General features: G+C 38.9%; 1 protein-coding gene across 1 annotated transcript in view; it reads right to left on the bottom strand.

Annotated features, from left to right (window-relative positions):
* The window catches only part of ARHGAP15 (Rho GTPase activating protein 15), a 320,376-nt gene that overhangs the window by 298,835 nt on the left and 9,172 nt on the right, over positions 1-12,369 (bottom strand). Inside the window, exon 2 of the mRNA XM_041406369.1 lies at positions 4,587-4,766. Coding sequence (XP_041262303.1) covers positions 4,587-4,766 — 180 coding nt within the window. The remainder of the gene's footprint in view (positions 1-4,586; positions 4,767-12,369) is intronic.

Raw genomic sequence — 12,369 nt, 5'->3', positions numbered from 1 at the left:
TCCTGCTCAAGAAGTGAAACTGGACTGTGTTTGTGGACCCACAGCTTTCACACCTACCCTGAAATACTTGGAGCAAATAAGGTATAGGTTTGCATTTATTAACAATTCCCACCCTTGTCATGGGAAACTCATATATTTTTCTGTATCTGTCCCCATGCTATTACATGATTTGTGTACACCTTGAAGGGGAAATAGCATCTTTCTTTTATGGAGACAAACGTGGCCGCATCAGACCAGTGTAGAATGACAAAATTTGCAGAGAATAAAGCCTGGGCAGTCACTATTAGATCACTGTAAAGAGAATATTCAAAACTGCGTCAGGAGAAGGTTTTCTGCTTTTAGAAATATTTTGTCAAGATTTGCTATTTCCTCCAAGAAAAAAAGTAAACTGGGGGAAGAAAAAAAAAAGAGCTATCCTCAAAAACTTTCCCTAAATAAACTACACTATAAAAGAAGCTCTGATGATCTTGCAGAGATTGAAATAATCCCTTTTTGAGCTAAAACTACCCATAGCAATGAAACTGAAAATACTCTAAAAGAGGGCTGGAGACTGTCTTGTAATTAACATTAAACAGATAACATATTTACGAGGAAGTCAAAATATTTTGGAAGCCGATAATCCTGTAAGCCTTAACGTGGTATAAAAACAACAAATAAATGCAAAGTGTTACTGTTACACATGCCTGCCTGATCAATGGTTTTCACATATTGATCTATAAATGGAGTTGACAGTCTGTGTTGGCTGCACATTTTCCAAGCAGCTCTATTTTTGTACAAAACCAATACGGGCAATTACCTTTGTTTGAGATGCCAAGTCTTATCAATTCAATGTGATTTAGTGTCATTTTAATTAAATATCAGGATCTACTTCAGGACAATCTATACAAACAAAGCCTCAAACTTGACTATAAGCTTGATTTGAAGTAAACATGTACAAGCCCTGCAATTTCAAAATATGGCTCAAAAACTCTGCTAAACAGAAGGTTTATATTTTTAGCAAATTTATTTCTGTCTTTTTGGCTAGCCATAACTTTGGCAAGTGTTCTGTGATCACAGGAGTAAGAAACAAAAGAAGATTGCTTCCCATTTCTCTGATAATGTATTAGGGAGATAAATAAACCTACCAGTTTGTTTAACCTAATCAGAGAAAGCTCTAATACATTTACATTTTGGAATGTTTAAATAGGTTCTAATTCTTAATATAGACACCGATAAAAAAGACATTTCATTGCTTGAAGTTGTTCTGAATGAAGCAAAATGCACTTCCCTGGGGTTTAACAGATGAAAACAGCAAATATTCATTTACATTGCTAGTTCAGACAATACCATTAAGCACAGAAAGAGCCCTCACTTGCCGCAGCCTGTGTCCAGCTTCAAGATTTGTGCTCTTTAGACTCTACATTAATATCAATTTCAACCATTGCACAAAGCTCAGGCATTTCCATTGAAATAAATAACATAAACCCCAATAATCTCTTGCTTGTTTAGTTCCTGCCTCCCACATTTGCATCTTCACCACTATAAAATGCACATGTGCATACGGCCCTGCTGATGCATGATGCACATCTTTCCCTGTCACCCTGCAGAAAATAATCTGTTCACCTTCAAAAGTATAGCCCCAGGTGTGCTCACAAGCACCACAGCACATGCCTCAGACTACAGCAAATCCCTCAGAGAAAATTAGGCATTTTTCTCCTCTATAAATCACCACTCATCTTTCTACCTTTGTGCCTGGTTTGCGCCCTTTATTGTCCAGTGGGCATTTCCTCTTTCCAAATAAGTTTTAGAAATCTATATTTCTATTGATTGTTCAAAATGTGCCAAAGGCTAACTGCCTTAATCCACTAAAGTCAGTAGGTTTTGCATAAGTTGAATAAAAAGGATTTGACCCATTTATTAATAGAATAGAGTAAATTGCACACACCAAACATGGACAGCAAAAGGGTGGTATGGAATCCTTTATTCAGCGGCTTCTAGTTTTTTCAAAAGAAAAATCTCTCTAATAATAGGACAAAAAAAACTCAGTCAATGTGAAATAGAAAATAAACATAATCAATGGATGCTTCATGGATTATATCCATCAACTATACAGAGGCAGACCGTGAAAACAGAAAATTTCCAAGTAGAAAGATGAGGATAAATCCTTTTTCTCTTCAAGCACAAAATAATTAGCTTTGATTAATATTCTGGTAATATGTGTCTTTTAGCAGGGATCTGTGTGCCTCTAAATGCAGAAGTGAAGACTGTGTAGAAATGTGCAAGGGAGGAGCACCTTGATTTTTAAAACAACATTAATAAATTTATATATATACACATATATGCCTGTGTCAGCTGGACCCTTCTTTTTCAAGACACTTGGAAGGATAGGAGCTACTCCCCTGTGTTACTTTCCCTCAAATCCTTCCCAAGTCACATGCCCAGATATGTCAGCACACGGCTGATACACACAATTGGTATTTCACTGTTCCTTTAGCTCTCTGCATTTAAAGCCCACAGCTGAAAGCATTTGGATCCTCAGGAATTTTGCTTTTACTTTGGGCGTTAGCAAACAACTTTAAGAGGCTTATTTAAGTAAATACGCCCAAGCACTTTCAGCCTGTCAATATCTAGTCAGAAAATTCTGCATGGCAAAAAGAGATGAAAAGAATTGAAACAGAAAGGAAATTAGTAGCATGGCAAGCTTTCAATCTATTATGTCGGAGCCAAGTTTGCTCAGTAAAATGACATATACTCGGTAAAATTCCGCTTTTATGTAATTAGCTACTAAACAAATGCAACACAAAACAACTTTCCAGCTCCCAGCCAATGAACATATATTGCACCTGGTGTGGTTGTTGGGATACAGCAGTGAATATTTATGTCTAATTTAACTTTTTAGAGCCCTTGCTCTGTAACTGTCCAGCATACTATCCCCCAAACTAAAGTTATGTAACAAGGTAATATCAACAATGAGAAACTGCATGATAAAATCCTGCCCAAAAGTGAAAAATGCTAATTTTGTCTCATTTAGCAGCTGGATACAGAAATGCTCATTAGTTTTAAGAGGGTTAATCCTTTTAACTTTTGCATATTGATATGCCAATTATGCCTAATTGTACAAGAGGCATCAGTCAAGGTAATAGTGCATAAACACATGAAAGTTATTAAGTACATCCCAACATGTAATAAAGTAGGTGTTAATTGGTAGCTGAGTTCTGCAGGCTATTGAGGTGGATAATTCATTGAGAGATGGATCACTTGTAATTTCTCTACATAATTCCTTTTGCAGTCTCATGCTGTGATGTTTTCATGCTTGTCAAAAACAACTGCAGCCTAGTGCCTTTTGTTAAACACAGCCAATAAAATGTTAGGCACCATTAAATATACTTAACTTTTAAACTTTTTCAAAGGTACAGTTCTTCCTGGTATTACATTGCAATATTCCCAGTGAATTATTATAAGAAGTGTTCCAAGTTTTTGGTGGAGGAACACTGCAAGTCAGATAAAAGGAGGAAACATATGCAGTGTATCTGAGGCAAATATAATTTAAATTAATGGTAAATGAGTATCTTATCAGCTGCTAAGATCTAAACAGATTTTTCACTCTAGAAATATAAGGAGAAGTGAGTTAAATTACACCAGAGAAATTAATCACTAGAATAACATATTTCTAAATAAGTCTAAATTTTGGGATTTAATTTTGAGTTAAAAGGAAATACCGAAGGTCTTGTGGCTTTCCTCCATGTAATAACTTCGTCAAAAAGCTGAATATTTCATAGGAATCCATTACATCAACAGCAAAAAAATAATGGTTGGCATGGTTGTGAGAAGTGGCTGAGATCTGGGACTCTGTCCCCAGCTAACAGAGTTTTCCCCCCTCATTTGCATTCTGTGAGAACAAAATGGATCTGGAGTCCAAAAAAGTGGCTAACATTGCATAAATAATTTTGTAACATCATATGGCCTCAGCTGCAAGTTGCCACCATTATGGAAGAAAATTAACCAGGGGAGACTCATACCAATCAGTTTGTTTAGTAGCTCACAAGGAGTACAGGGGCAGGGATGCAACTGGCAATAGAGTTCATCACTAACTATTTAATTTAAAAAAAAAATGCTAATGGATAAAAAAACTACTCAACTCCTTCGACTCTGTTTACTATTGAAATAACAGCATACGTTCAGTGTCTGATTTTTGTACAATTCATTCAGTCTTACAGCAAGACTTTTTGTTACAAAGTTATTTGCAGAGTTTGAAATTTCCATTTCTTTTCTTCTGTCTGCTTTTGAAGTTTGCCTTTTGAGAAATTGTGATATGTATCTGAAATTGGAAGTGCTATACTCTACTTAAGCCTTACTTAAGTGCTGTTACAACTCAGAGTTGAAATGCTGAGTAGATGTTATGATCATGGCCACCAAAGCCAAATTCTGTATTTCGTGAAGGAAAATTGTTATTCCAATACCTAGAGATACTAAATGTATTAGTGACTTTAAATCCCTCCTTTCAAAGAATGATAGTGGAACCAGTGTCTTAACAAGCATAAAATAAATCTGTAGATTTTGTTTAAAAAATTGGAAAACTCATAAAATATTAGGAGTGTTTTACTTACGGGCTCGGCGACTTTCACATTCTCAGAGAGAATCATAGATTTGCTTTGGCTCAGCCTGTCATGGTGACTGTTGGAATTTTTGATCCTCATTTGAACAGCCCCTGTGCTATGGTGGGAAGGATTAGGCTTTTCAGAGGCTGTATCAGAAGTTGAAGACCTTTCCATGGTTGCTGGGTTGACCTGAAGAATGTGAAATAAGAGCATTAATCTAGGGACTCCTCATACAAAAACGTATCAGTGCCAGGTCTGTGTCACTGCAGTCAGGGGAAGAAGCTGAGTTCTCTTGCTGGCAAGATCTTGATCATCTTTGAACACCAGGATAACTATCAGCTGTGTCAGCCTGCAGTTTTATTATTGTCCTTATCACCCTCCCATCCCAATGCCTTGGAAGAGTTAGTTTATGTAAAAGATTATCCTTATCTCAAAAGCCATTCTCCTCCATGGTGTAATCTCCCTGCAAGCCTCTGCCACGTCCAGCTGGCAGCCACTCCACTTTGTCTTTGGCCCTGCTCACACGACACATTTTAAATCTTGCAAAGGGAAAGGACACGCTGTGAAGCCAATTAACATATCTTACCTCCACAGTCCCACACGGGCCAGCTACAAGTGCATTTCAGGGCCATGCTGCAACCCTGCTAGTGTCCCAGAGCCAAACCTGGAGCTGATAAAATAGCCCTTAATTTTCACAATCCTACCAGCAGCAAGGATGAGATTTTTGTTTCTCTGTCCGTTTTTAAAATCTGAAATTGAGGAATAGCTGAGCTCTCAAGCCCTTGGATGGGGAGTGGACCTAGAGAGATCACAGTGCTGCTGTTCAACCTCCCGTTTTAGTGTTCGAACAACTCAACTAACTCCCTTCTAGCTATTCAAAACATTTTTTTGTAGGCAAAAGTTGCTTTATATTTCCTGTAGAAAACACCAAGACAGTGATGTACAACACTTGCTCTGTTTTCCTCCCCCCTTGCTCACCCTCGTACTACTACATGTAGCTCGTGGGTGCAGCAATCTACTGAGAGTCACAAAAAAACTGGCTCTTTATATTGCTGTGTAACCACATGAGAAAATGTGTAAGGAAGAAATACTATACAAGCTGAAAAAGCTGGTTTCCCAACTATGGAGCCAGGGAAATGGAAATCCATTTAAGTGCAGTTATAGTATAAACTGTTGAAGAATCAGCATTTTCCAAACGGGTTGGAGAGCATGGCTATTTCTAGCAACATCCTGGCAACTTCTGAAGGCTCTGAAAGATTAAATTCCTTGATTTCAAGAAAGCCCATTACTATGAAGACGTCAGAGCACAGAACACAACATCCTGGTGTGAAGGTGGGAGAGGGAGATGGGGAGCTCTGCTGCACATCTCTGGGCAGGACCACAGCCTGTACAGGTGGAAGGACACAGCTCCCACAGCTTCAGCCTCTCAGCACTGATAAAACCATCCCTCACAGGAAATTGCTCTAAAGGTAGAGGATGATGACAACAGGTCATGCAGCCAGAATGGCTGAGGGTGGAAGTGACCTTAGTAGGTCATCTGGTCCAACCTGTTCAAGCACGAACACCTAGAAGTGGTTGGCCCATGTCCAGAAGGCTTTTCATAGAACCACAGATTTTTTTGGGGATTGGATCACATCAAAGATCACACATTTCCAACTCCCCTGGCATGGGCTGGGACCTTCAGGGGAATTTATATGCATTCATGATAGTACTCTTGATAAAAGAAAGGAAGTGCTTTAATATTAGCCCATTACTCACTCAACATGATGTGCCATGATAGAAACACTGAATTTAATAAAAAAAAATCCACACCAAAAACAAAGCTTGGGCCCATTGGCTGTTTTCTGAATTGACTCAGTTACTCAAGGATCCCCACAGAAGTTGAACCTCAGGTTAGAGAAATTAGATTAAAGCTGTTTCATGTTACTTAGGACATGCCTGCCTATGACTGCTGCAGAGCTGGTGTATTATACTTGAGAAAACTCTTTTCATGGATCTTTGGTGGGCAGCACTGTGTGTTCTGCCTCCCCAAGACACTTCTCACCACCCTTCAGAGCAGTCAGCACCCAAATCCATGTCACAGGGATACTTTGCCATTTTGGCAGTAAAGACTGCAGCAGCTCCAAGAAGGAAATTATTTTTTTTCCTCCTCCTAAACTTGGAGAGTCAAACCATTTTGTATTTCATGTTGGTATCAAATCAAAATTGCTTCTCAACAGATTTTCAGTAGGCTCCAGGCTGGAGAGCGGATCAGACTCGAGAGACGAGAGCAGCGCTGGCTCTGTCACGGATCCAATGTTTGGCTGGAGCACATTGCTCAGATTTTCTTCTGAAATCTCCCACCTATAAAGCTCTGACATATCCCTTCTCGGGAGCATTATGAGTTTTAATTAGGTAGTCTCTGTCTGGTGTACACGACATACCATAAAAAAGTTTAATAGTGTGACAAAGTCATGCCCTGGATCACAAGTAGGAACGCAGTCGGTAAAAGGCAGGGCTGTGAAGACTTCTGAAACTCATGGTTCCAATCTCATTGAACCTTGGTTAATTTTCCTGAAAATTTGAACTAATTTGCATACATCAGAGTATTACAAGGAGGCTTTCCAAGATACTAAAATTACAGGAACAACTATAAAAGAAAACAAAAACAAGACCCAAAATGGAGCATTTCCACCATTAGATTTGTCTTAGTGTAAAACACAGTGAGATCCTGCAGAATATAAAGGAGGTCTGGCATAATATGGAAGAAAGGCACAAAAGTTGTGCCTTTAGGATTTTCAGGTAGGAATCCTTTGCTGTCCAAGCTCCAGGCAGACTCCTGACAGCGTTACCAGCCCTACGTGCCAGTAGATGGCACCCTGAATATGAGCTCCACAAATGCAACAGCACGACACTTGCATTTGCAAGGAGGATTTGGTAATCCTCATAATCTGCCCTGCCCCTATTGTTTGTTTGCTTTTTTTTTTTTTTTTTTTTTTTTTTTTTTTTAATAACAGAGGGGAAGACCATCAGGAAACAGATAAAATATTGTCAGAAAACATAAAAAGGATCCTGTCTTCTGCATTTATGAGTTGGTGCTTCCAAATTGTTATTAGAAACGTCAGGGCCAAGTTTGGGCCCATTTTGCAGGGGAATTTGTTTCGCTTCCTTTGGAAGGCAGAGCTGCCAAGCCCTGTGCAACTGCTTGTGTGGCACTCCATGTCCATTATATAATTATCTAATTTGCCTTTTGGCAAATAGTTAGCATCTGGGTATAAATTTCAGTTTTGAAACCTCCCACGGTTGATTTGCTAGAGAAAGGCATTAAACCAAGACAGAATTTCTCCTCCTCTTCACCTTGTTGTTTAGAATGTTCCTGGAGTAAAGGAGCAGGACAAGTTTGAGACATTAACCTAAGAGAAGGGAAACAAGGATACACACTCAAAATTCCTCTTGGAAATACCTGGTTTGGCACTGTGGAACAGAAGGGGCAGGCTGGAAAAGGATGAGGAATAGTCAGGGGCAAGAAGAATCCTTGACATGAGGACAGATGGATGATGCAGGGAGAGAAAACTGATTCATAGAGTCGGGGAAAGAGGTTGCAGTAGGTATGAGGAAGGAGAAATTTAATTTCTGGAGAGCTGGTGAATCACTCACTTATGGGGTAAGAAACACCACCGAGCTGAAGGAACAAAATCACATTTTTGGCTGCAGCAGCAAAACCAATTCAGTCCTACACAACCAGTCAGTTTCAGAGATACTTCAGGAGGTCAAAAGCCTTCTTTGAAGGAAGAAGTGGTTCATCCTTTAATAAAATTTGCAGCCTCAGTGGGCCAACTCTTGCAATGATTTTTCCCACAGATGGTCCATGTGTTTGGAATGCTCCAGGAAGATGTAAGTCTGCTCCAGCAAGTAGCATAGCAACCTCATAGTGCAGCAGATTGAGTTAAGCCAGAGCTCAGGCACCAGATACAGGGGAGAGTTGGCTGATAAATATTCAAGTGGCATTTGACAGTTCCTAAAGAGACTAAAACCCCAATTTCTAAATGTACAGCTGACTTTCAAACACATGGTGTGGAAATGATGAGGGTTGTAGAGGTGAAAAACAGAAAGGTTATTGATGATGCAAATCCATAGACAGCAAAGCCATCCCACTGGATGAGAATCTAGCCCAGGTCTAGAGAATTGAACAGCAAATGGTGAAGATCAGATCTCCTCCTTCCCACAAAATATTGGGAATAGCCAAAACTATAATCAGAAGAATTTGTGTAATGTTTCATTTAAAAGTAGAGCTTTCACAGAAGCGTGATGTTTGATAACAGTGAAAATATGTCAATTATTTTTGTTTCATGGGGAAAAATTTTTTTGTCCTTTTGAAAAGAGAAAGGAGATGACAAAGCAAATAAAACAAGAGCAAACCCTTCTGTTGCTATTTAGAATTTCTATTAAAAAATCAAAAATATACTTTTTAGGTTTTTGAAAAAATGAAGATAGTGAATTGCTTTTATTGCTACCATTCTTGCAACTCTTGTAGTTGAACTGTGGTTTCTGTCTCAGAATGACAGTCTGTAAGTACTGCCCTCCTACAGCATGCCATGGACCTAGAATGTGTTTCATATTGAATTTATCAGCATTTTAATCCATTTTATACATGCTGCTTTGTCCAAAAAATGATCTTGTAATGACTGAACTGATTGGTATTAGCCAAGAACTTTATTTCCTGTGTTTTGCTGCAGTACTAGTAAAGTCAGTATGTAGATTTTCTACAAAGCAAAGAATGAATTCTTCAAAAAATTAATTCTTCAAAAAGAACATAGCAGTATTTCCAAATTTTGGCCTGAGCTATGCTTACATTTCCTACAGCTACATAATGCAGAAGACATAATGCTGAAGACAGAATGCAAATGACAATTAATCAGCATCTTGTACTAGAGAAGCTGTGGCTGCCCCATCCCTGGGAGTGTCCAAGGCCAGATTGGATGGGGCTTGGAGCAACCTGGGATGGTGGAAGTGTCCCTGCCCATGGCAGGGGTTTGTGACAAGATGATCTTTTAAAAAGTCCCTTCCAACATCATTCTAGGTTTCTATAATTAAACAGTTGTATCTCCAAAAGAGAGGAAAAAAGGCTAATTAATAGAACTCCAATTTGTTATTCAGGATTATGACTGTAAAATAATATATTTTTCAGTATTTCTAAGTAAGCTTTTAATTTCTCCCACATTTTCTCCTTATGACTTGCACCACTGTCAAATCAGAAACATAATGAGCAAGAAAGTTCTCGACACAGCAGAGTGCAAACACTGCAAAACTGAAATGCATCTTGTTGCATTGACTAATTTAAGTACTTTGCTCAAGAACACACAGTACTTGAAGAGCATGGACAAAACCTAATGCAACAATATCACGGAAGGATAAAAATCAGCACTAGGTTCACCATCACAGCAGACCTGTGAGCCTGCAAAACCACAAAAATAGAAGCAGAAGTTGCAGTTAACAACGGAGAAAAACAAGAGAATGCCAGACACGTAGTGAGTTGGAGCACTCCTGTTAAGGAGAACGTGTCAGTGTGTCTGTGAAAGTGCTTATCACCAAAATCAACACACCTATATAAATAGTGCTGCTGTTAGGTTTTGCCCTTGGCCTGTGCTACACTGATATCTCTGCAGAGGCACAGCTCAGGGCAGCGAGTGCTTAAACACACACAAGGATGGAAAATAAAGGTGCACAAATGAGAAAAACTACGTGTAAAGAGATAGCCAGTAAATAGCTCCACAGTTTTGGGTTTGGTTTTTTGTTTGGTTTTTTTTTTTTTTTTTTTTTTGTTGGTTTTTTTTTTTTTTTTTTTTTTTATTTTTAGTTTTTTTTTTTTTTTTTTTTTTTATTTATTCCTATGTGCACTTTGCTGTGTCTATTTTATTTCAGCCACCCCCACTGTGCTGCTGTCAGAGCTGACACATCACACCCCTGTGGCCAGGGCAGGGACACAGACAGGAAAGGCTGCTGAGGGATACACTGTCCTGGGCTGGTGCCCAGGAGTGTCCTGAAGCCAGTTTATCTGAGTACTGGAAAGCAGATAAATCCACTGGACTGAAAATACAAAGCAGATATAACCTTCCTATGCCTTTTCATTTGCAAAAAAAAAAAAAAAAATAAAATCAGGTGTTTAGGAAGCAGGATTAATTTCAACCATCACTCCTACCTTTAATCAAAGCAGATCAGTTATGACACAACACCAGCACTGCCTGATTCTTTACCCCTCTTTGTCTCTTTATATCAGATAGACAATAAACCAGAATTTAGTTCCAGGATCAGCCTGCTGTAAAGTGTTAAGTGTCCTAAACCCAGCAGCTCAGTTTCCCTTATCACCCAAAACTGCAATCTCATCTCTAACTTGATGCACCCTACAAAAACCATGTTCATCAGCATTAATTATCACACCCTCTTTTAATTTTTTACCCTGTTGCAGCTATATTAGAGCTTTGCTGGTGTCTCAGAACAGAAAACACACAGAGCAAGGATCATGGAGGTCCTCTAAAAGCTGGCTTTGTAATTTCTCTTTTCTAGTCCAGTACTTGTGGACTTTCTGCAAATAAAAGCAGAAATGGCCCACTCCAATTTATATGTACAGTCACCCAACTCTCTGCTGTGGTCAAAGAGCAAATCATCTTTTATGCTTTGTTTGGAGTCATATCTCACTGTCCAGCATTTCTCTGTCTCCATGTGTGGTATAAGCTGCCTGAACCATCACTCACAATTTTTTATGCTCTGAGGTATATCATTCAGTCTCTATGAAGGATGCACCTAAAGGCAAATTTCTCAACACAGCTTGACCCAAATCATAGAATCAGAGAATAATTGAGCTTGGAAAATGCCTCAAACATCATCCACTGACAGGTCCATCACTAAACCATGTCCTGAAGCATCACATCTCCATGTTTTTGAGCACTTCTGGGCACTGTGATTCTACCACTTTCCTAGGCAGCCTGTTCCAATGCTTGATCACCATTTCAAGTGAAGGAATTTCCCCTAAAATCCAATATAAACCTCCCCTGACACAACCTGAAGCCATTTCCTCTTGTCCTATCACTTAGCAGACCATCTAAGCAGTTACTCAATAGTAGTTACTATTACTATTAATAGAGTAAAGCATTAAACAAATCTCTAGGCTAAAAAACCTGTTATCTGTGAGATTTTAACCTGATCCTTGGTATGATGACAATTTCATCCTCTCTGATTTATTCTTTTATATTAAAAGAGAGCTATATTTTACAACTCAGTTAGCAACTACATAATTCTCACAACAGAAATCTCATGTACCAACCTAATATCCTGTAGGAACAAAATGTCTTTTCATATAACATAATTTCTTTCTGGCTTGTGCAATACAGAAAAGGTGGTTCCAGACAGGCCTGATTGTGATTTTGAGTTCCCAGTGAACCAGCTGAGGGTGATGGAATTACAGCTGAACAACAGCAACACTGAGCACCCCTGAGGAGGAGAGACAAAGCATTCATTGCATCATGGATCAGGCAAGGAAATGCACTTTGTAACAAGAAGGAAGGGCACAGACTTGCCCCATTGTACAGAAGCAATGGTTTTGTTTAATTTTGGGTCTAAGAACACTCTTAAAGTTTGGGTTTTTGATGACTCACCTACTAAGAATTGAAGTATTGCAGCATGGTGCTTCATTTCTCATTCCTGAGGGTTTTCCACACACATTAGGGATATGTTATTCTCTACTTACAGCAGGTCAGACTCACATAAATACAGTCTGCACCCCACAATACCTTACAGACTTGTAAATTGCTGCTTC

Source organism: Onychostruthus taczanowskii, unplaced genomic scaffold (genome assembly GCF_017590055.1).
Source record: "Onychostruthus taczanowskii isolate IOZ18803 unplaced genomic scaffold, ASM1759005v1 scaffold10, whole genome shotgun sequence".
Classification (NCBI taxonomy): Eukaryota; Metazoa; Chordata; class Aves; order Passeriformes; family Passeridae; genus Onychostruthus; species Onychostruthus taczanowskii.
The sequence above is the reverse complement of the archived record's forward strand: the minus strand, read 5'-3'. Positions and strand labels throughout refer to the sequence as shown.